The sequence below is a fragment of the Vicia villosa genome, unplaced genomic scaffold, assembly GCF_029867415.1.
Source record: "Vicia villosa cultivar HV-30 ecotype Madison, WI unplaced genomic scaffold, Vvil1.0 ctg.000606F_1_1, whole genome shotgun sequence".
NCBI classification, from domain to species: domain Eukaryota; kingdom Viridiplantae; phylum Streptophyta; class Magnoliopsida; order Fabales; family Fabaceae; genus Vicia; species Vicia villosa.
The window spans coordinates 483,446-508,259 of record NW_026705278.1 but is presented as its reverse complement, the minus strand read 5'-3'; the positions used below and the strand labels follow the sequence as shown (position 1 = coordinate 508,259).

The following is a 24,814-nucleotide window of genomic DNA, read 5'->3' as shown; positions in this document are numbered from 1 at the left end:
TAGCAAAACTCCATATTCTCATCATATTACCTGTCATTATTGTTGCAAAAAGGGACATACCATTGAAAAATGCAAATTTAGGAGAATTTTAGTTCCTAAAGGAGTATTTCAATGGTTGCCTAAGTGCAACAAATTGTGTACTCACTACCAAGGACCCAATGAAAATTGGGGACCTCCCTCTTTAAATTAATCTTGCAGGAAAAGTGTCTTGACATTGCCGAAAGGTTGTGGTTCCTTGATAGCGGATGTTCAAGACACATGACTGGAGACCTATCTCTTTTCGTTGAGTTTCAAGCAAAGAAAAAGGGGTATGTCACCTATGGAGATAACAATCGGGGAGCCATACTTGGTAAAGGAAGTGTAGGTAACCCTTCTACCACTACTATAACTGATGTGCTGCTAGTAGAAGGTCTTAAACATAATCTTTTAAGTATAAGTCAATTGTGTGACAAAGATTTTAAAGTAATGTTTACAAATTCTGGCTGCACAATAGAACATACTAAGAAAAGAGACATTATGTTTAAGGGCTTAAGAGTAAACAACATCTACATGCTAAAGCTGATGAGGGCATATTCCTTGGTTACTCACAATCTAGCAAAGCATATCTGATATATAATAAGAGATTACTTATAGTAGAAGAGTCAGTACACGTGTCTTTTGATGAATCTTATGCAAAATATGTCGAGAAAGGTCTTTCATTTAATGGTGCAGGTCCGTCCACTGAAGACATTGTCAAGGATAAGGAAGACGAGAATGAAAGTATTGTAAAGAAAGATGCTGAGAGAGAGAAAGATGAGTCTCACAATGAAAATGAAAAAGAAAGCATCTCAAACAATGAAGAACTTCCCAAGGCCTGGACAAACGTGAAAGACCATCCAATTGACAATATAATAGGAGACATCTCAAGGGGCGTTACAACACGCTCAAAGATAAGTAACTTCTGTCATCATTTTGCTTTTGTTTCACAAGTTGAGCCGAAAAACGCTAAGGATGCATTACTTGATGAGCATTGGCTAATGGCCATGCAAGAAGAATTAAACCAATTTAAACGGAATGATGTTTGGGACTTAGTCCCTCATCCGGGAGATCATCAAGTAATAGGCACTAGATGGGTTTTTCGTAACAAACTTGATGAAAACGGTGTTATTACTAGAAACAAAGCTAGATTAGTTGCCCAAGGTTATAATCAAGAGGAAGGTATTGATTATGAAGAGACATACGCTCCTGTAGCACGTCTCGAAGCTATTCGCCTCTTACTTGCTTATGCTTGTTCTAAAGACTTCAAACTATTCCAAATGGATGTTAAGAGTGCCTTTCTAAATGGCTATATTAATGAAGAAGTCTATGTTGCTCAGCCACCCGGCTTTGAGAATTACATGTATCCAACTTATGTCTATAAGCTGAAACGTGCTCTATACGGTCTTAAACAAGCCCCTCGGGCTTGGTACGAACGCTTGAGCAAATTTCTCCTTAGTCAAGGGTACTCTAGAGGTAAAGTTGACACTACTCTCTTTATTAAAAGAAAAGATGAGGATATTCTCTTAGTCCAAATTTATGTAGATGATATTATATTTGGGTCGACTAATGCAAAACTTGTCAAAGACTTTTCTAAGCTTATGCAGAGTGAATTTGAGATGAGTCTCATGGGTGAGCTAAATTTCTTCCTTGGCCTACAAATCAAGCAACTCAGTCATGGAACGTTTGTGAATCAAACTAAATATTGTACGGAGCTGCTCAAAAGATTTGGAATGAGTGAAGCAAAGGAAATTGACACACCTATGGCAACAAATACAAATCTAGACAAAGATGAGAAAGGTAAAGAGGTTGATGTGAAATTATACCGAGGAATGATAGGTTCACTATTGTATCTTACTGCCTCAAGACCAGACATTATGTTTAGTGTGTGTATGTGTGCAAGATATCAATCCTGTCCAAAAGAATCTCACTTGAAAGCTGTCAAAAGAATTCTGCGATACTTACGTGGAACTACTACATATGGCCTATGGTATCCAAAAGGAAATGAGTGTCATTTGGTAGGATTCTCCGATTCAGATTTTGCCGGCTGCAAATCCGATAGAAAAAGCACTAGTGGAACGTGTCATCTATTCTCAAACTCATTGATAAGTTGGCATAGTAAGAAGCAAGTATCGGTTGCATTATCCACTGCTGAGGCAGAATATGTAGCTGCTGGAAGCTGCTGTGCACAAATATTATGGCTCAAGCAACAACTTCTTGACTTTGGTATTAAGCTTGATCGCATACCTATCATGTGCGACAACACAAGCGCCATAAACTTGAGTAAAAATCCTGTCTTACACTCACGTACCAAACATATTGAAATAAGACATCACTTTCTACGAGATCATGTAGAGAAAGGAGACGTTACTTTTGAACATGTAGAAAGCAAGAAGCAACTAGCTGACATCTTCACCAAACCTCTAGCAACAGAGCAATACTTCAACATTCGTAGGGAATTAGGGATACTCGATATCTCTAATTTGGGCTAATTACGTTTGTTTTCTCTTAATATTATTTCTTTACTTTATGTATATATATATCTTTCTTGCTAACATTTTTCTTAGCATAAAGGTAGTTCATCATCAAGCCAGGCGTCATATTGAAAAAGCGGTAACGTAATTGTTGTTCACTTCCAAAAATAATATTGATACTATAATATGCTATCAATTAACATGCTTATAGTGACTTCATGCATAAAAACTGCTCTTGCTCACATATATGTCTCATGCTATCATTAACTACCTTTTATCTACTATACTGTACATGCTAGCATTGTTATCTATGGTTCTCTTGTTACTCTACTATTCTCCTGGTTTCTTTCTTTTTGATGTTGACAAAGGGGGAGATGAGTTGAGAGTACGGGAGAGCTTAGTACGGGGGAGCTTAGTACGGGGGAGCTTACGCATACAAGACCGGGGGAGCTTTCGTCGTTTAATCAAATGTTTGCCATCATCAAAAAGGGGGAGTTTGTAAGAACAAGCATACACTCACAAATGAGTTTTTGATTCATGGCAAACATCACAAGCAACCAAATACAAAAGCATAAATGAATGACTCAAGACAATGGAAGATTATGAAGCTCAAATCACTCAGAAAATGGTATTGCATCTGTTAGGTCGACCAAGCAAAGCCCTAGGTCGACTCAAAACTAGAGCAAACTCAGCAAAACTGACAAGGTCACTGTTAGGTCGACCTACCCACACTCCTAGGTCGACCTAAACTGAAGGGATTTACACATATCACTGTTAGGTCGACCTACCCACACTCCTAGGTCGACCTAAACTGAAGAAAAGTCACAAAAATGCATTTCAACTGACTTTAGGTCGACCTAAACCTTCAACAGGTCGACCTAACTGGAAACAAATGACTTTAGGTCGACCTAAACCTTCAACAGGTCAACCTAACTGACTTTAGGTCGACCTAAACCTTCAGCAGGTCAACCTAACAGATTTTAGGCCAACCTAACAGGTCAACCTAACTGGGACAACTTCAACTCTGCTTCTGTTAGGTCGACCTAAGCACTAAAGTAGGTCAACCTAATTGCTGAAAACTTCCCAAATTATGTGTTTTCTCTGCTCCAACATACCAGCAACTATATATATCATTCCATGTTAATTATTCATCAACACCAACGACTGAAAGATACACAAACGCTTCTCATCTTCGTTCTTCATCATCTCCAACACAATTACACATAATCATTCTTGCGTTGCGGGTTAGTGATGAGTTCGATAACGTCCATGGAACGGAATTGAAGATTCCTAGTGGGTGAAGGTTTGTGGGGTTTGTTGGTGAATAAAATCTGCGGGTTTTGTCCTCCACGACGGGTGGTTCTTGGGGGTTTTTATCAAGAGACGTTCATTGAGGATTCGGCTGAGTGTAACGATTGAGGAACGGGGAGTTCAAGGAATCAAGACACTGCAGAAGGGAATCAAAGTGAAGCTCTTGGATAACCTTGATCTTGGTCAAGATTAAGGGGGAAGAAGATTCAAAGGATCGACATAATTGGTTTATCGTTTATCGCTTTGTTATCTTCTTTGTATATACTACTTTCAACATTAATGAAAGATTACCCAATTTCAATTTGGAATTGGGGGCAGACGTAGTCGTAGCGAGGACGATCGACGAACTGCCTAAACAAATATCGTGTTCTTGTCGCTTTTACTTTTTCATTTACATTCTGTTCATACTTGGTTATAATAGCAAATTGATCAACGATTCGAGTGTTAAGATTGTGAATTAAGAACTTACATAAACATCACAATCCACCACACATTGAATTACCTTCAATTTGATCATTATCACCAAGTGTTTGTATATTTGTTTCTATCACTCTTACTGCATTGCAAACATTGTCTATCATACAAAAAGTTAATCTGATTTCCAATAAGAGAAACGCTTTGATTCTGCAACATATACTCTTATCATTTACCTCAAGTCTTTGACTGGTTTTTAAACACATATATAATCGTTTCGATAGTGGTTCGGAATAGACGCGAGTCGATTCGGAATCACTTCCGCTGAAAAGTCGTTTAAATCTGTAAAACTGTGAACGATCTATTCACCCCCCCTCTAGATCCTAAGGCCAGCGTCTAACAATAAAGAAGTCAAAAATGGTGAAGAAGATGATACAGCTCGTGAAGAAAGAATCATGATTTGGTTTTTTTTCTATTCCTTTTCCTTTATTATTATTTCATTTATTTTGTTTTATCTTGATTTATGTGGAGAAAGCCGTGTGTCAGATAGCAATTGGCTACTATAGTTGGTGGTAAAGTGAAAAAAATCTCAAGCTAGAACCAAGGAGAAAAGGCTACGGTTAAGCTCTCTCTCTTCCTTCTTTTGTTGTTTCTCTCTATTAATTAATTATTTTTGTTGTATAATTATAATTGTAGTTTAGTTTTAGGATGTGATTTTAATTAGCGGGTTGAACTCACTAATTTTGGTTATTATATCTAATGAGTGATTTGTTTTATATCTTGTTTTAATTATAAAATTATTAACAATAAAAATACATGTCATTTATCTAATTAAGTTAACATAAAAATACTAAAAAATACATGTTTGTAATTACTAAAATTCAGAATTCTTTTTAAAAAAAATCAAACTATCAAACTATAATGCTTCGTAAATATTAGAATAAACGGACATACGTTCACCACATCCATGGGTAACTAATTGGTCGGCTTAACGCCTTACCGGCTTATTATTCAATTCGACACGATTAAAATTCATGCGAAATTTGGTTTATGCCTATAGCAATAATCAAGCGCTATCGCTCAAAGCGATAAATGAACAAAGTCAAATTTCTTCGCCTCGAGCGAATTAATTCTGATAAAGATAAAAAATTCTTTATCAAGACTTAATCGAATCAATTACTTCGCCTAGAGCGAGTTAATTCTGATGGAGACTTGACCTCCTTCGACGATTCAATTAATCTAAAACACCTAACTTTTCTAATTCAATTAAAACATTTAACACAATTATTCAATACACAAAAATCTAAAAAATAGGGATTGTACACCAAAAACTTTTAATCATAACTGCGAACTACGAAAAAACTGCGAACTGCGTATACCCACTAAATCATACTCAACCTACAAAATAACGTACAATCCCATAAAAAACACCAACAAACCCTACGAACTACGTTGACTCTGATCCTCCATTAAGGAGGTACGTAGGCATTCGGACAACCGAAACGAGTCCCCTTCCCCCAAAACTAAGTAGGTTTGAGATTTTATTCTCTACCCTACCGTATACCTTTAGCTATAACTTTTTATAAACCTTACCATAATACTCTTACAAACCTTAGAGACATTTAGAAAACCTTAAGGAAGGGTTAAGGGTGCCTAACACCTTCCGTTGACCCTAATTTCCCAACTTACCTAGAAACTCTTATTTAGGTTTTTATCCCATGTTTACCCTTATCTTAGGATAAAATAAAAACATAGGTGGCGACTTTGTAATTTAAGTTAAAAGCTTAAAATTTAAAGCCGATCGTAACAGTGAGCGCTGACGAGAGCGATGATCTTCTTTGATTCTTTTGACTATAGAGGAAGGCTGGTCTCTTTATGACATAGAGTGTTGTCTTTTCTTGGCCGCTGAAGCGTCAGGCTTGGGACGCCGGTCTCTGCTAGTGTGGTGTCGATGCTCCAATGCTCCAATCTAGTCATTCTGCTGCCGGATCAGAGCGTTCGTCTGATTCAGAGCGGCGAAAATGGCGACCATCATTGGATCGGCCGGGGTTGGTTCTGTTGCCAAGAAAGGGTTTTCAAGAAAGGCTTCTTGGTCCTTTTCGCTAGTGTTTCTGTAACACCCCGAAAATTACTTCTAATTATTTAATTTACGTAGGAAAATTATTTAATTGGAATAATTGATTTTATGAGGAATATTGAGAAATATTGGGAAATAGTTATTGGGCTGTGTTGTGGTTAGTAAGAAAGGGAAGTGTTAACTTGTGAGTCCCATTAACCAAAGTTATTCTATTTCTCATAAAATAGAAGGAAATTGTGGAATAAGAGGGTTACAACAATTGGGAGAAGAGAAAGAACGTGAAAATAACTAAAGAGCTTTGGAAAGGGGAAGACCGAAGATAAAACCTAAGGTAAGGGGGGACTCTTCCTTTTAGTATCTATTATGTGGTCTTAAGTGATAGGTAGATTGATGTATGGTTTGGTTCAATTAGATATTGGGATTGTTAGGTTATGGTGTTATAATTTGGATTGAATTGATGATGATTGTGTGAACTATTCAGTTAATAATGAGTTTAAACGATGTTTTGTGGTGTATGATTGAATGTATGATGATTATATGCCTGTATGTGATGTCTGGGGTCGATTTTGGACTGAAACTAGGTGGAATCGTAGGGTCTGTCGCAGACTTGAGAATTGCTGAAATCGCAGGTCCGCTGAGCGGAGGGGGTCCGCTGAGCGGAGGGGGTCCGCTGAGCGGAGGTCCCAACGTAGTTCGCTTCTGTTGGACGTCGCTAGAGGTCCGCTAAGCGGAGGTCTGAAGGATTCGCTTCTGCCTTGCGTCGCTGAGCGAACCTTGTTGTGTGTGAATTTTTCTAAAACTTTAAAATGACGTATCTTTTGATCCGTGAATCATTTCTCAATGCCGTTTTGGGCGTTGTGCAAGTAATTGAATGTTTTTTATGATGGATGATGAATATGGGAAGTGGCCGGCTTTATTTCTTTAAAACTCGATTTAATTACTTGATGAGAATTGAACATTGTGTGCATATGAAATAGGTGTGACAATGTGTTTGATGTGATGATGAATTGGTTCTGATTGTTATTACGATTGTGATGAATGCATGACTATTTGAATGATGTTGAAAACATGTACGTACTTATTGGTGATGTGGTGTTGAGATGAGTTGTTCATCGTGATTCGGTGATGTTTATAAGTATGTTATGTGTGTTTCATACATTCATATGCATTTGATGATGGATCCCGTTGATGAGTGGATCGTTGGTGGCTAATTCCCATTATGCGGAGATTAGTAAGCAGTCATCGTGTGCCCATGGGGGTGTGAGCGATGAGGATAGTCGTGTGCCCATGTGGGGTGTGAGCGACATTGAAGGGCAGTATCGTAGAGAGAAGTCCTGTGAATGTGATTCACGAATTTTTGTACCACATGCATAATGTCAGTTGTGTGATATGTATTTTGTCATAACATGGTTGTATGGATTTCTGTGTTTTGTGTTGTAATCTATTATTGTGTGATTTGATGAATAATAGAGGTGAATCTGAATGTGTATAATTGGGTGAACGGTATATTATGATGCTTGTTGCTTATGAATTGCATAATATTTACTAATTGAGAATGAGACTCACCCTTACATGTTGTCATTTTCAGTTTGAGAAGTAGCGGCATTAGTGCTCGGTGAGGATGACTCGTAGAGTTTATCCGTTTATGTTGGGTCGTGTCGGTCATGCTCTGATCTTGTAACACTGAGGGACGATAGTTATAGAGATTTATGAGAATTCTCTATTTTAATTGGTGTTGGATTATATTTCCATTTGAGTATGTTGATGATGTTTCTTATTCCGCTGTGATAAACATAATTGTGTTTTTTGTTAAATCGTTTCCTAATGAAGCATGACTTGACCATGATTGATTTATTTATTTTAAATAATTGTGGCACCCTTGTGTTTATGTTTTACTCTGATATAATTGTTTAAAATTGCCGCGGGGTTTAGAAGGGTGTTACAGTCTCCGTGGTGGAAGGTGGCGTTGTCGCGGCCATCTTCCGACGAGGGGGATGCTGTGTGACTGTCATGTAGCTGAGAGACGGTGTTGTTGGGAGGTATGATGAATCCAACATCGTCTTTTCTCAGTAGCGTAGCATCACAGGTGGAGAGATCTTCGCCGTTGCCGGCCATGATGAATGAAGTGTGTAAGCTTTTGGTTCCTGTGTTCTTGATGATGCAAGAAGCGATCAAGAAGTGCAAGAAAGAGGAACGGGGAGACTTAGCAGTTTCCCACAGACATCGCCACTGTTCTCTTTAGTTGAACAGGTGGCCAGCGACGGTAGGCTTGATCTTCGGTAATGGTTGAGAGAAAAAAGGGGGGTTCTACCTGCAAGGCACTCCGATGCCAAAGTAAGTGAAGGAACAAGGAGGTACAACTGAAAGTATAAGATTTTGGGTGAGCGAAATGAATTACCTTGCCTTCTAGAGGTAGATGGCTATTTATAATGGCCTCTTAGGAATGAATCCCCTATTTTCGTGGGCTTGGATGCTATTTGCGGTCCATAATATAGTTGACGGTTTAGACTAGGATCCGACCAGTCGTGCTCGGGGGAACTAGCCGTTGCCGAGGACGAGGTCTCTGTGTGCTCGGTTGGTCGCCAGTCGTGCCTGATAAAAGAGGTGTGTCTTAGCCAACAGACAAAGTGTATTGGGTCAAGGAGTGGATTGAGCCAATTGGGTTAGTTCAGAATATATATATATATATATATATATATATATATATATATATATATATATATATATATATATATATATATATATATATATATATATATATATATATATATATATATATATATATATATATATATTATGAAAAGAATATAAAATACTAATTACACATGATATATTTTTAAAATAATAAAACTTATTTTTTAAATATTTTTATTAACTTTAAAACTTTCGCACCATTATTTATTTTTAATAATTAAAATTTATATACATTCAAAAAAAATATTTTTCCAAATTAAAGAAGCTTAACAAAAAAATATTTATACACAATTATTTATTTTTAATAATTAAAATCTATACACATTCTAAAAAATATTTTTCCAAATTAACAAATTAATGGATTATATTTTTCATAATAAAATTTATTTTAATGAATTTTCTGATAAAGTTTCGTCATTTTTTATTTTACAAAAAAATCCCGCGAAATGCGTTACTGTACTATATTTAGTGAAAACAAATCAAGCTAAAATAAGAAAAACTCCAATTTCTTTTTAATTTATTCTTTTATGGAACCTTCCTCCTATTCCAAATAGTTTTAATCAAAAAGTAAAACAAATAGAAAAAGTTAGAGCCACAGTACTCTCTTCAGAAAAAGAGAGGATCCGAGGGAAGGAGTGTCCGAGAAATCAAACGAAACTCATACGGCGCGGTGAACTTGAGAATATTCCAATTTTATTATTAATTAATCTCTGATTAATTAGCGTCACAGTTTAATTAGCATCACAGTTACAAATCCAGTTTCATAATCTCCAAGAAAGAGTATAATATAATAGCTTATAGCTATAACTGCAAGCAACTATTAGCTATTATCGTTACGCCGCGATGAATAACGAAAAGGAGAAAACCGTTTCTTCATCCTCTTCTTCCTCCTTTACCTTATCCAAAGGTATTAATGGCCTCGAGAAAGTTGTTCTTCGTGAAGCTCGTGGTTCATCCGCAGAGGTAATCGTAATCGTAACCGTAACCGAAACTGTGATCATCTTTCTTTCTTTCTTTCTTTTTTTTCGATTATTTTTTTCTTGATCTGTTTCCGTTTCATGCAATTCACATCTTGATTCACTTTCACCGATTTGGATTTGAGCTTTCTTTACACCGATTCTCTTTAATATAATTGATTTTGTTTTTTATATTCCGATCTCGTTAAGTTTGTTAGATCTCGTTTTTGATCTTGCTTCGTTAATTGTAGTTAATTGAAGGATGATCCTCGATCTAACTCATGCAGTGATTTTTGTTGAATTGAACCGAAAAAATTGAAATGAGAAAGAAAAAAAATGAAAAGAATCGGTTATGTTGTTGGATTGTTCTGTTTGGTTCTGAATTTTGATGGCATTTTGCTTTTTTTGTTTGTTTGATTTGCGATCTGTAGGTTTACCTTTACGGTGGTCACGTGACTTCTTGGAAGAATGAACATGCAGATGAATTGCTTTTTCTCAGTAGTAAGGTTTGTGATTTGAGTTTGTTGAACAGTGTTCGTTTCTATTTTCTTAGTGTCACTGTGTTAATTTAGCTACTGAGTTTATTGTTGGTGATTTTTCTATGCTGGTTAGACAGAAGGAAAAGGAAAAAATAGGCCTAATTGTATAAATTTTTAGATCATAATTCTAAATTGTGGTCGCCGTCATGTTGCGAACAAATAACTGTAGCTGCATTGCGGTATCGTTGCAGACCTCTAAAACCTTTATATTTGCAGCGGCAATTTAGTATGCTTTAGATCTCGATTTGTTTCTTAAGTTTGGTTTTGCTATGTGAATGATAGTTCATGCAGTGATGATTAGTAGAAGTGCTTGATTTCTGATAATTATATGAACTAGACGTGGTTTAGGATCTTGATTTGCTTTTAAAGAAAATTAACATTGAATTTTATCTTCCAACTCGCTAGACTGAATCAAAATTGGCTTCAAAATGCTCAAGTTTCTATCTTGCTTTTCAAATAATGTAAAATGTATGAATTCCTGTTGTTAAGATTTGCTTTCTGCCAGTTATTCCAGTTTTTCTGTCTGTTCGTGACTATTGGTTTTGAAATATTTCAACTCCAGCTTTCATGATGATTAGATGATCCATATCTGTACTATTATTATCCTGTTAATTGTGCAGGCTATCTTTAAGCCACCTAAGGCTATTCGTGGAGGGATTCCAATATGCTTTCCACAAGTATGTATTTCGGAATTATTTCTTTTTAATTTTTTTATAATTCTTCTCAACTGTTTCTGTTTTATATGAAAATGAGAGGTGAAAGAAATAGTTCATGAACTCTTCAAACTTAAGCTCCAATGACTTTAAATTTAATCTGCTCTGTAAATGAAATACTAGCTTATCGCATTCCTACCAGAAAATTAAATCCAATAGCATGTCTCAACTTCTCAAGTCATATTGCAGATTAAAAGTTCATTGTATGTAGGCATTTAGGGGGAGGGGGTTAAATTTTTTTTTTTATTTTTTTTTTTTATAATAATAAAGTTGAAGATACTAAAGAAATAAAGCTAAGAAAGAATCATATGATATCATGATTTAATTTTGTTGCATTGCATCACACAACCCTACAGAGAGAGTAATACACTTCCATTTTGAGACTTGAGAGCTTAGCATATTACATCACTTACACTAGTCCCAAAGTCAAGCAAATCAATTAGTCAACTGATTAAGGTCCAGGTTAGATAACCAGCCTCTAATAAAGAGTAGTTAACAACAATGTTTTGAAATCAGAATCTAATAAGATTGGGAGGGGGTGGGTGGAAAGATCTACTCGAAGGTCGTGAGTGAGGAAGAAGAAAAACACCTATTTTTCTCTTAAAGTTTAAAACATTGGTATAATTTCCAAAGCCTTACCCGGTCTGATTTAATTTAAAACATAGTTTTCTGAAAGAAAAAAGCACCCACATCTTTTGATCACGTGCGTGCACGACTGGAGGTCCTTGGATCACATGTTTGCGTGTGCCCACGATCATACTCGTGATCCTAATAGCATTGTTTAACTGTCCAAATCATCAAATAAATTGTAGAAAATCCCATGCATTACCTAGAGACAAATAACTACCTATCTTTACTCCCCTAACAGCAATGTGCTTAAAATCTCCATCAAACTTTACTTACAACTATACTAAAGTAACGACTTCCTAAGATTGTCACCTTAACCAAACAAACATGACCAGATATGGTTTTAATCTCTAGCATAACTCCTGATAATACAAACCAAGATAATTTCTTTTAAAGGATTTTCCTTCTAGATTTCACTGCTGTCTCAATCAAACTATATCTGCCAGTATATTGATATCCTAAGCAACAACAAAACCAATTGAAATTAAAATAATTAATGAAAATTGTATGATCAATTTCTGAAAATCATTATAATTTCTAAATGGCCTTCCAAAACTTGTGTTTGTTGTTATCATCATATGCCAGATGACACGGTGAAGGAAAATTATCTATTTTCTATTTGTTTGCAGTTTGCAAACCATGGACCCCTGGAATCACATGGATTTGCTAGAAATCGGTTTTGGACCATTGAAGATGATCCTCCTCCTTTTCCAACAAATAATTTGAGCAAAGCCTTTGTTGATTTGATTCTTAAACCCTCTGAAGAAGACTTGAAAATCTGGAATCACAGGTATTTATAGAAACCATTCAGAAATTTCTTACTATTTATCAACTACCTTGTTTAATTTTAACTTCATTCATAGTTAAAATTGTTATATAATCATATTATGTTTCTGATATCATATGCATTTCTTTTTTGTGTGTGTAGTTTTGAGTACCGTCTGAGGGTAGCTTTGGGACCCGCAGGAGATTTGATGTTGACTTCCCGGATTCGGAACACAAACAGTGATGGAAAGCCATTTTCGTTCACCTTTGCTTATCATACATATCTATCTGTATCAGACATAAGGTACGGGATTGGAATATGTTAGGCTCACACTTCAGTATCACTGTTTTGTATTTTACTGGCTTTTATCTGTTGTTACATTTAGAAAGTTGCTCTTAATTTGGTTTTGTTACCATGGTTAGTCTACCGTTACCAATGGCATTTCATTACTTTTGAAAATCAAACTAATATTTGGTTAATTTTGTTACTAAAGATGTAACAATTGGTTGTAGTTTTCCAGAATTCAAATCTAAAAGTTCCAAGTGTAACAACAGGCTATGTTGTCAATAGCATGCCACCGCTATAGTGGAATAGCGTAGCGGTGGTAGGGTTCTGCGCACCGCTATTGGTCTCTGTGCTGCTGTCAACAGTAGCGGCCTCTAAATGTGGCTCCAAACAGCCATTGCGACCACTATTAGAATTTTGGGGATAAATTCCTCAAATTCTATTTTTAAAACTGTTGTCAATTTTAAGGGTATAAATTTCAATCCTAACCCTTTGAAGAGTAATGTTATGGTTTTGCTCACAAATAGCCGCTTTGCTCTTCATATGTTGAGTTCAGTTCTGTTTTATTCTTCATCTCTGCTGAAGTACTATTACTCTATACTTTAAGTTAACTTATTAAGTATGAATGAAGATATTCTTAATAGTGTATTAGTCTATTTTTTAGTATTTATGTTTACTTTGTACATTGGTTTTTAGTCTTTGATATGGCGGCTATCCTGCTATCTACTGTTCTGCAACGCCATACGAGATAACGACATAGACATTAGGTGCATTTAATAATAAAGAAAGGGCCTAAAACATTGTTGCTGAGACATTTAATTTGGTAGCATGGGTAGGAGGGAGTTTATAGCTTTGGATGCCTTAGGAGGGGTAGAGGAAGGCATAGAATAACTATAAGAGAAACCATTGAAAGACATTGCTTTAAATGGTTTTATTAGAAACTCATTTGTTTGAATAGCTCAATAGCTTTAATTGTGTGCATTTAGTCATACATCACATACTTGGATAAGTTTTAGTTGTATCTTTCGGTTGTGATCCAGTTCAAGAGGCATGTAGCGAACAAGCTGAGTGAGCAGAAATCTTCATGATTAGCAATTTTGTGTTAGCTTATTCACGGATTTATAAGAATGTGTAGTTTTCCTTCATGTTGGCAGTTGTAGTTGTCTCCAATGCGAAAGATGGCTTGTAACTTTAAAAACCAACTGAATGGAATTTGAAGCTTGCAACTACTATTACTTTGTTCAGTTAATTTTTTTTCCAATTTGTGCTCAGTACTTCGGTGAAATATAAGTTTGTTATTATTTTTCAACTTCAGTTGGTGGAATTAGAAATTGTGGTATCTATCTACATTTGACATGTTTCTTGGTTTTATCTGCTATTTTGACTTGCTATTTCTTGCTGTTCTTTTAAGCTTACTCTCTATGAATCAGTTGTTGTACAAATGTTTGTTCAAAACTTCAGATAGAGTGCATAACCAGTTTATCTTCATGTGTTCAGTGAAGTTCGGGTTGAGGGATTAGAGACCCTGGATTATCTTGACAACTTGCAGAACAAGGAGCGTTTTACTGAACAGGGGGATGCTTTGACGTTTGAATCAGAAGTAAGTCTTGTTTTTCCCTTCTAGTTAGTTTCAAGAAGCAGAGATGCTGGTATTATAGGATATAAATTTATTTGACTGGAATAAATTATAGGGTCATGCTAACAAGTATTCTAAGGCAACTAGTTAAGGAAGCCAAAAATAGAAATTTTGCATTGAAAAACACTAATTATGAACTTTCAAAAAGTTGATTACATCACTTTCCAACAGTGTTTCTCCATTTGTATTCTTAACAAATTCCCCAAGGGCACTCATTAGCATTCTCCTAAATTAAATATTATTTTCCATATATATTTTTGAAATAAAATAAAGAATTACATTTTTAATTACAAAAAAGGAGTGAGAACCACTTATTATGTAATGCATTGAAAAAGTATATAGTTCCTGACGATGTTTTTCATTTTTTAATTGTTTGCAAAATTTATTTCTGCTAGTGCTGAATATGATTTCATGCCAAAAGTATGCACTGGTTGCTATTTTTTCATTGGCAGAAAGAAGCAATATAACATTTGCTTCTTCTCCATCCCCTGCCCTCCAGTATAAACTGATACATCTCTTTCCCTTGATATGATAGGTTGACAAGATATATCTTAGTACTCCAACAAAGATTGCAATTATTGATCACGAAAAAAAGAGGACATTTGTTTTGCGTAAAGATGGCATTCCTGATGCTGGTCAGTATTTTCCTACTTATCTTCACCAATTTGTATTTCGTAGATGTATGAATTTTATAAAAGCTATTTGGGACAATCAGAAGTATGAAATTGATAGATCTAAACGTTTAATTAGATTTGTAACTTCTAAATTATCAAATTTAAGTGGTTGTGGGTCTAACCTTTTTGTAATATTTTATTATTTTTCTATCCAGTGGTGTGGAATCCTTGGGATAAGAAAGCAAAGGCTATGGCTGATTTCGGCGATGATGAGTACAAGCATATGCTTTGTGTAGAGGCTGCTGCTATTGAAAAGTCTATCACTTTGAAACCTGGAGAAGAATGGAAAGGAAGACTAGAGCTTTCAGCTGTTCCATCTAGTTACTGTAGTGGGCAGCTCGATCCCCAGAAAGTTCTTCAGGGCAGCTGAAAGATCATTGTTGCATTCTGTGTCCTGTACAGGTGAAAACTGCAAACTGATATGTTTCAATTGTCTTTAGCTCATCATATACCTTTGAAGCCTTTACTTACACTATTCTACCCCATAGTTTTGGATACAGAAATGTTGAAATGTTCTACATCTTAAGTCCTTATATTTTAAGCATAACAGAGCAAGATTAAAAAATGAAATTGTATGTATTGTGTATTTTTTTCGAGATTTGAGCTGAGTAGTTACTTTCACCAAACAATTCGGGCCCGGATGGTTTCAGAAAATGTTCTCTTTTCATTTTTTATTGTCAATTTTAAAAAATGACATTCAATTTCATATTTTCAAGTTTTAACAAATATGTTTGTTTTGATTTCTTATTTTCTTTTTCATTGTTTTCTAACTTGATTGTTTATTCATAAAATAATTTGTATTAATAATGAAGAAAATTTTTATGTCAGCTCTGCCTCTTGTTGCACATATATTTTTTTTCATTTTACTAGTCATTGTTAATTTACATTATTGTTTATGTTCGTTACCACATACGAAGGTGTATCTTCAATGTTCCATGTGTCTTTTTTTCTTCTTTTTTGAGTTTGGTTAACACAACTTAACGCCATCATCTGATAATCTAGCATTAAAATAAAAGAAATCTCTTGATGAAAAAGCTTTGATTTCATTTTAATTTTCTGGCTTTTTTAGAATGTTTTTTTTTTTTTAAATGTTTTCAAAAATATGAAGTAAACATATTTTCTCATCGGGTCTTTATTCATTTTTGTTTGGATTTGAATTATGTTATTAATCGTTTGAATGATTTCTCTGCAGGTAGCCTGTTGCAAAATTTACGGAAGATGAAAGGAAAATTTCCCAGTAATTTTGCCCCTAGATGTTCCTTCTGTTTTGGAAAGATGAACTCATGTTGGTTAGGATTTTATGAACTGTTGTTTTTTTCCCCTTATAATGGATGACTAGTTTGGTCATGACAAATCTGAACAAAGAATATGATCAGACGGGTCCACTGTTGCCATGGAAAAACGAAATTACAGCCTACAATTTAACAGATTTTCACGTTGAGTTGAATGGCCTATACCCAGAGGGATTCATTTTGAATCCAAGTGGTATTTTGGATTCTTAAATCCCTACATTTGTTTACTATGTTGGTGGAGTACTACTTCCTTAAAGAATAATATTAAAGGAATGTATGACAGATTCGTTGACCAGTTATATCAAATATTTGTGGGCTGTTTTTGTTGTTACTATCCTATTTTGCCTACTTTTCTACTTTTATATTTTATTTTACCCTATGTTTGGAACTGCAATGCCAAAGCAGAACTCACTGCAATTCTTCCAAAGCTAAACATAACTGATAATGCAACATGAGGATGTCGGCTTATGTTTGTACAAGTCATTCATAATTGCTCCCCCTCCCTGTGAAAATGCCATTAAAAAGAATTGGCTAATGCAGTGTAGAGTCTGGTTGCAATTTGTATTGTGTGACTATGGCATTGGGGCGTATTGTGATGGGGGGCCTCACTTGATGGAACTTGATTTTTCCTTGAAGAATATGAGGTCGTAGGCTGTGAGGGTATTAATTGAGGCTGGGATCTTAGACAACACATAACTTAAGCGTTAGATTTTACTCTGAATCAGCTTAGTATGGTGGGCAAATGAGATTTTGCTCTGAATCAGCATAGAATGGTGGGCAAATGAGGTTTAGATGTAAGAGCTTGATTTCGTAAACTAGTTTATCCCGAGGATACCCTAGCAGACTGGAGAACAAGTTCTAGAGGAACTCCAGTTGCAGATGTTTCAAGACAGTTTGAACTGACTTTTTACATGCATTGGCCATAGAGGTTTTAAACTTTTTCTATATATAAATTAAATATAAATTTAAATTCAACTTTCTTTTTTTTCTTATTTATCAATTCATTGTTCGCTGTTAATTGCTACTTCTGCTAGAGCGTAGAGCATGTGTTTGGTTAAAATGATTATTATTTTTTAAATGTGTTAACCGACTCAACTTCTCATTCTTCCATTTGGAATCCATGGGGCTTAATTATTGTCCCACGGTGGGCACCATTAGTTGTGAAATTGAAGGGTCAATTACACCAACAAATTTGATGTGTGAGGAAAAAGAACATTGACAATCAAAATAAATGACTTTCACTGAAAATTACTTTCTATGCAATTAGACAACAACTCACTGAAAATTACTTTCTATGCAATTAGACAACAACTCACTGAAAGTTACTTTCTTCTATGCAATTAGACAACAACTTAACTTGACACTGAAAATTACTTTCTTCTATGCAATTAGACAACAACTTAACTTGACAGAAGAAGATAAAAGACAAGAAACACAATAACTTATTTATCGAATTTGATTAAACGATCTATTCTGGAGGAGAGAGTAACTCTCTAATTCACTATAATTTCAAGAGTTGTTATAAAAGATATGAGTTACAAGATAATAGTCACCCAAGTTTCTTAGATTTTTTTTTTACTTTCTATCGAAGTGTTTTTCAATCTCTCCGACTTTTTATGTGTGAATCACACAAGTTAAGGTGTTTAGAAGTGTTTCTCAATTCCTTTTAGATAATTCCAAGAGTTTCCAAAATTTCAAAAATACTCTTAGGAATTTAGTCTTCTCTCTCTCTCTCTAAGATTCTTACTAGGATTCTCAGACCATTCTCTATGTCTTGTCTTCAATTCTAAAGTTCTGAAGGTTGTTAAGACAAGAATGATATGGATACGTATTTACAACCACCGAAATCCAACACATCCATAATAAGCCTAAAATATAACCAATTAACTAACCGATCCATGAACCAAAACAACGAAGCCTAACACGCTCGAGCTGAGAAAACCCGACCCAAGCTCCAACAGACCAAACCATCCACCAGACCTGAATACTATCGTGCCGCCACCATCAGCTATACAACCATACTGATTTTTAAGTCGTACAATTTCAAAATATATTTTCTTTCTCTTTAACATTTAAGGTTTTAAGACATGTTTCAACAATTAGTGGCGGAGCCAAGGCCCGGCCAGGCTGAGCACCTGCCCGGGCTCTTCCGCGTGTAACCTCAAGCCTAACCTCCAGTATACGTTCGAATTTGCTTTCACAATAGTAACAATCGTTTGGATTCGCGCACATTTTTGGTTCAGCCATGATTTCTACGAAGTGTTCGACGAAATGCCTCCACTAGTTTCTTTTCTTCTGCTTCTATTTTGATTTTTTTTGGGATGTGTTGGTGAATTGTTATAGTAATGGTGATGTTACGTAGCCCGTTTATTGTGTTATAGGTATCGTTGTTTTAAAACTCGCACGCAAAGTGTTCGATGAAATGCATAGGTCAGTTTCTTGCTTCTTTCCCTTGAGTAGTGTAGTTGGTTGATTAATTTGTTCTGTTTGTATGGGATACAGCTTAAGGGTCATTCATTGAAGAAGGCATATGGGATTTTCATTATTCCAGTAAGAAAATTTTAGTAGTTAAGTTTGTGGAGCTAACTGAATTTTTTAAATCACTTTGTGCTATGGAATTCAGTAAATTATTTTTAAATCATAAAATAAATCCTTTTTAAGGACGGGATCGTTATGGTTTTACTTTAGAGTTCACTCTGATTTTTGGATAGTGATCTGTCATCACTGTTTGTGGTCTTTAATTCTGCAGCTTTTCGTCGGTCCGGATTTGATGTGGTTCTAGTGTTTCTGGCTCAACGAATCCTTCTGTTTGTTTTAGCATCTGTCGCTATTGTTGCGGTACAGTGTTGCAATCGTTTGGCAGGGAACGTTATTATTTTTTTCTGCAGGATTTGCCCGGATTGGAGTAGTCTTGCCGGTTGTGGTCTTTCTAGAATGATGTCTTACCAACTAGAATGACGGTAGGATGCTGCTCTATAGTTCTTGATATTTTTGCGTTGCATTTGGTTTCTAGGAGCAGACTGGGAGTCATCGGATTGGGAGTAGAATGTTAGTAATATTTTTTCCAGAATTTGAATTAAGGGTGCTTTAGATTGCAATTGTTTTTTCTTCTTCTGGTTTTTGGACTAGGAGAAGGTTAGTTTTGTTGTTTATGTTGTTTGTGGAGAATATGTAATTTCTGTTTGAATTTGCGGTCTTTAAATTTTTGCCGCGGCTTCATAATTTTCCTGACTTCGCCACTATAAAGGTAAAGGCTCTAATATAACTTGAATCTCGAAATCAAATATGGATATATTCAGGGACGGATCCAGAAATTTTGATAAGAGGGGTCAAATTTATTTATCGTTATATTGTATTTATACTTGAAAGTTAATTTTCTTTACCATTTTCAACACTATCTTATATAATACTTTGATTGATAAAATTAGGGGTGGCAAACGGGCATGTCCGCCCGTTTTGATCCGTCTCGCAAAAAAACGGGGCGAGACGGAGCGGACGTAGATGGGGATGCAGGCCTAAAATCTAGGTTCATCCTGCAAAAAAGTGAGGGTGGGGCGAGGAAAGCCCGCGGGCACTACACCTTTTAAGCCTAAAAACAAAAAAAAATTATGTAAATGACCATGCCCGCAAAAGCTGGAGGAGAAAATGGAATGGGGCGAGGCGGACACATTAGAGGGTGAAGGCCTAAATCCTTAGTCCGCCCTGCACTAAAGTACGGGCAAAACGGACATGTCCAACGGGTCGGGCCCGTTTTGCCACCCTTAAATAAAATCAAGTCAAAGCAATAAAATTTTCTTTATAAAATGAAAAAAAAAAACTCTTGCTATACTAATAAAAAAGTTATTACTTATCTTTGTGAAAATGTTATTTAGATTTTGAAATTGTCTTTAATTTTAATTCATCGGATAAATCATCTCAACTTAAAAGTGATACAAATTCAAAATTGTTTCAACTTTATCCAACATATATAAGTAAAAAACTAACAATAATAATAATAATAATAATAATAATAATAATAATAATAATAATAATAATAATAATAATAATAATAATAACAATAATAATAAATTATAATCAAATTTCTAAATTTTCATTTAAAGAATTTGTAAAGAATCCAGTCTAATACTAATCAAAAAAAAAAATCAACCTAATTCAAAGGCAAATAAATAGATAGTCTAAAAGCATTCATGTTTTTTCTTTTACTTAAATGATAATTGTATACCAACTAATGTAGTGCAGAATTTGTCTAAAACAAAATAGTTGATAAAAATAAATATTGATGATGAATTGATGTCATTTGTGATGTGGGGGCATCACTCTATTTAGAGTGGGGTCAAAATATAATGTTTTCAACTATTTATCAAAATTAAAATTCAGTATGTGGGGTCAATTGCCCCCAATTTAGAGTACCTAGATCCGTCCCTGGATATATTGGAATCTTTGACCTAGGAATTTGATGCTCTCCCCAAATTGGCACAAGATAGGAATTGATAACATAAAAACCGTTTTTTTCCCCCTTTCTTGATGACATAGATGCTGAAGTAAAATAGTTATATTTTGAAAATCATCACAAGCAAATTGAGTTGACATTCTAATAAATGCAAGTAAAAATTGCCCACCTTCACATTCTTTCTATATCTGTCTCTTTCACAATTGCTTGAGAAAGTCACATGATTTATTTTAACACTTAAAATTGTATCTAGCTCCAAATCCATGTCTCTTTCTTCCAATGCTTCACGCCATAACCCTGCTTAAAATGAGAGAAAATCACATATTAATAATAACACAATCATGACCTAGTTCTTGATCACATGGAGCTAGAAGACTCTAGATAATGAACTATATATAATAATTTGATCATATCAACCTTTTTTTTAATCATAGACTTGAACTATATATTATAATTTGTAACATATGAAAAAATATAGAACAAAAGAGTTATAATGGGAGCTCTTAGCATCATTGTGGCGTTATCAAACTTTGTTCTTCTAGTTTCTGCACAAACAAGCTCTGCTGAACTGAGTAAAGGGTTCTATGGAAATTCATGTCCCAATGTTGAGCAATTGGTTCGGTCTGCCGTGGAGCTCAAGTTTCAGCAGACTTTTGTCACTGCTCCCGCCACTCTTCGACTCTTCTTCCACGATTGCTTTGTCAGGGTACGTTTAACATCAATACTTCATATCAAAGGCATGACTGGTGTCTGACACGTGTTGATGTCTGAACACGAAATGAGGTTGATCTTTTGTTTTTATTTAATTTATGGACAGGGTTGTGACACTTCGATTTTACTTAATGGAGGAGAGAGAAATCATCCTGATGATATTTCATTAGCTGGTGATGGTTTTGACACAGTGATTAAAGCCAAAGAAGCTATTGACAATGATCCTCAATGCAAAAACAAAGTCTCTTGTGCTGATGTTCTTGCTCTTGCAACAAGGGATGTTGTCGATTTGGTATATATATATAATATACATGCTTTTACTTTTAAATTACTTTGATTTTCGAAAGAAGGTGTGTACTAGAAAATAATATGCATGCAATTATAATAATCTTTTAATTATATACTTTTATTATAGACTGGGGGGCCATTTTATGAAGTGGAATTGGGAAGACGTGATGGAAAAATATCTACTATTGCAAGTGTTCAACACAATCTTCCTCATCCTGAATTCAATTTGGATCAACTCAATTCAATGTTTAGTTTCCATGGACTCTCTCAGATAGATATGGTTGCATTATCAGGTAACTTAACTCACAGAAAGTGGCAAAAAGATTATGTTAGTTTCCATAATGATAAAAAGACAAATTGAATCAAGTGCTCTATCAGTATTAGGGTTACAAAACGGATCCTGACCTAACTCGTTTTACCCGCATTTTTTTTTCGGGATGGACTCGTTTTACCTGCATTTTTTTTTTGGGATGGCCTAAAATTTTAGATCCGTACACTCTAATATGTATGTCTCATTTTTTTTTTTTTGACGGCAAGGCCTACATGGCTCCCCTACTCTGCCCTATTTTTTTCTGGTCAAGTCAAAGTATTAGACTCGTACATTCAATTATGTCCGTTCCGTCTCCATCCTGTTTTTTCAAGATTTTGTAGAACGGACCTAAACGAAACGGACATACCGTTTGCCATCTCTTATACACTTTTTAAATTTTTTGAATCTTAAACATTATGTGTTTTATGTCAGGTGCACATACAATTGGATTTTCACACTGCAACCGTTTCTCAAAAAGAATCTACAACTTCAGCCCAACAACTAAAATTGACCCAACACTAGATCTACAATATGCATTTCAGCTAAGACAAGCATGTCCTCCAAGAGTTGATCCTAGGATTGCTATAAACATGGATCCAATCACTCCTGAGAAATTTGACAACCAATATTTCAAGAATTTGCAACAAGGAAAGGGACTATTTACTTCTGATCAAGTGTTGGCTATAGATGAAAAGTCAAAGGACACAGTTGACTTGTTTGCATCAAATGAAGAAGCTTTTGAAAGTGCTTTTATTGATGCTATTACTAAGTTGGGAAGGGTGGGGGTTAAAACTGGAAATCAAGGTGAAATAAGGGTTTTTTTTTTTTTTTGATAAGCAAAGAAGGTATATTAAAAAAGCACAAGGGGTGCTAACCCATGGTTACACAAGAGAAAGGTCTAGACCCTTCCACAAAACAACAAAACGAAACAAAAGAAAAGCCGGAGCCAAAACTACAACCGACCCTTACCACCATCAAAAGCAAAGTGTCGGGTTTGCACACCATTCATCCCAACTAGAGGCATCTTTCACATTATAAGATGAGAGAAACCATTCCCACGAAACAAATTTCAACAACCCCATCATATCAAAACTACTCACTACCCCTCTATTAAAAACAACCTCATTTCTACAAATCCAAATTCCCCAACAAAAAGCCATACCGAAAAGCCACCTAGTGTGGATTGTAAACTTTAATCTACAAATAGATTCTAAGCAACAAAGGCGAGTAAAAATATTACCCGAAGAGGAGGGGATGTCAATGCGAAGCCAATCACAAAAGATAGTCCACCAACGGAGAGAGACCGTGCATGAAGCAAAAAGATGGTCCGCATTCTCTTCGTCTAAGCCACACAACGGACACAATAAAAGAGTCGGATCGACCAAAATATTCCTCCTAGCCAAGTTCATCTTTGTGGGAATTCTATTCAATAAAAGCCTCCAACCAAAGATTAACACCTTACTCGGTATTTTGGTTTTCCAAAGACCCATCAAAGCCTTCACAAGATTTTCATCCATAATTGGCTCACGAACCTTACCCTCCACAATCATTTGATAAGCGGCCTTAACCGAATATCCCGATGAGTTCCTCCACCAAACGAAAGAGTCTTCCTCCTCCTCCACCGGCGCTTTCCCTTCTAGAACCGACAAAAGAGACCCGACGGTAACATCCTCCGCTTCCCTACTAAAAGCTTCGGAAAAATTGATGCGCCATTCCCACTTTCCGGAAATCCAAAAACCATTATCATTCACTTTTGAACAACCATAATCGGCCAAGAGAAAAAGAGAAGGGAACCGATCACAAAGTGGAATTCCACCCAACCAACGATCTTGCCAAAAATCAATATTATCTCCGTTACCAAGCTTGCACAAAATTGAAGACGGGAACCAATTATCCAAGGGGCTATCTCCACCGGAACCAATCATACAAATGTCTTTCCACCAAAGAGAGACCTTTTTCCTTCCGTGATGCACCGTATTTGAAAGCATTATCCTAATTATGTCACCGTACCTGCAAGAAAGAAGGTTAGTCCATAAAGAATGTTTCTCACTCAAAATCCTCCATCTCCATTTACTAAGCAGAGCTTCATTAAATAACCCACAATGTTTCACCCCTAATCCTCCCTCCTTCTTCGGACGACACACCGTCTTCCACCCGATCCAACTCACCTTCTTCTCCCCATTCAACCCACCCCAAAGAAAACATCTTTGAATATTAATATATGCGTTGGTGATTTAAGTGCAAATGGTGATGCAAATTTACTGTTGTGTGTATGCAAGTGAGACTATAATTGAAATAAAATGGTGAGAATTGTGATGCACTTGATTGATCACTATATGCGTGTCACATTATTTACTTTTGGTTTTCTTAGGTTATTTTACATGTAAATTTTTGGGTTAATACTACTTTACCCTCCTGCTATATAGGCGTGTTTTGCTTTACCCCCTCTAAAAAAAACTTATTGGAGAAACCTTACCAAATAAACATTCCAAAAAACTTGACCCTGGATCAAAATTTCAAGAGAATCTGAATACATGGCATGCGCATGTGGCATTATTTTATTTTTTATTTATTTTTAATTT

General features: G+C 35.5%; 3 protein-coding genes across 3 annotated transcripts; 2 read left to right on the top strand and 1 right to left on the bottom strand.

The window, feature by feature from the left end:
• Window positions 1-9,549: 9,549 nt before the first annotated feature.
• LOC131629819 (putative glucose-6-phosphate 1-epimerase) lies at window positions 9,550-16,804 on the top strand. Its single transcript, XM_058900616.1, has 9 exons — window positions 9,550-9,948; window positions 10,373-10,447; window positions 11,101-11,157; window positions 12,450-12,610; window positions 12,749-12,889; window positions 14,369-14,471; window positions 15,043-15,142; window positions 15,337-15,583; window positions 16,374-16,804. The coding sequence occupies exons 1-8, from the start codon at window positions 9,829-9,831 to the stop codon at window positions 15,549-15,551; spliced, it is 972 nt and encodes a 323-aa protein (XP_058756599.1). The 5' UTR covers window positions 9,550-9,828; the 3' UTR covers window positions 15,552-15,583; window positions 16,374-16,804.
• A 4,515-nt stretch (window positions 16,805-21,319) lies between these two features.
• LOC131629826 (peroxidase 16-like) lies at window positions 21,320-23,168 on the top strand. Its single transcript, XM_058900626.1, has 4 exons — window positions 21,320-21,629; window positions 21,741-21,926; window positions 22,050-22,215; window positions 22,665-23,168. Exons 1-4 carry the CDS (start codon window positions 21,417-21,419, stop codon window positions 23,063-23,065), a joined length of 966 nt encoding a protein of 321 aa, XP_058756609.1. The 5' UTR covers window positions 21,320-21,416; the 3' UTR covers window positions 23,066-23,168.
• A 38-nt stretch (window positions 23,169-23,206) lies between these two features.
• Window positions 23,207-24,437, bottom strand: LOC131629813 (uncharacterized). The gene is made up of 2 exons (XM_058900612.1): window positions 24,334-24,437; window positions 23,207-24,242 (listed from the first exon to the last, which is right to left on the bottom strand). Exons 1-2 carry the CDS (start codon window positions 24,435-24,437, stop codon window positions 23,207-23,209), a joined length of 1,140 nt encoding a protein of 379 aa, XP_058756595.1.
• Between the last annotated feature and the right edge of the window lie 377 nt (window positions 24,438-24,814).

What these genes read in the sequence shown, in the direction of transcription:
- LOC131629819 (XM_058900616.1), top strand. Translation starts at nt 9,829, where the DNA reads ATGAATAACGAAAAGGAGAAAACCGTTTCTTCATCCTCTTCTTCCTCC. An exon ending in TGCTTTTTCTCAGTAGTAAG is followed by an intron (nt 10,448 to 11,100) that starts GTTTGTGATTTG and finishes TTAATTGTGCAG; the next exon opens with GCTATCTTTAAGCCACCTAA. An exon ending in CTTTGACGTTTGAATCAGAA is followed by an intron (nt 14,472 to 15,042) that starts GTAAGTCTTGTT and finishes TTGATATGATAG; the next exon opens with GTTGACAAGATATATCTTAG.
- LOC131629813 (XM_058900612.1), bottom strand. Translation starts at nt 24,437, where the DNA reads ATGTTTTCTTTGGGGTGGGTTGAATGGGGAGAAGAAGGTGAGTTGGAT. An exon ending in AGGATTAGGGGTGAAACATT is followed by an intron (nt 24,243 to 24,333) that starts GTGGGTTATTTA and finishes TCTTTCTTGCAG; the next exon opens with GTACGGTGACATAATTAGGA.
- LOC131629826 (XM_058900626.1), top strand. Translation starts at nt 21,417, where the DNA reads ATGGGAGCTCTTAGCATCATTGTGGCGTTATCAAACTTTGTTCTTCTA. An exon ending in TCCACGATTGCTTTGTCAGG is followed by an intron (nt 21,630 to 21,740) that starts GTACGTTTAACA and finishes ATTTATGGACAG; the next exon opens with GGTTGTGACACTTCGATTTT. An exon ending in CAAGGGATGTTGTCGATTTG is followed by an intron (nt 21,927 to 22,049) that starts GTATATATATAT and finishes CTTTTATTATAG; the next exon opens with ACTGGGGGGCCATTTTATGA.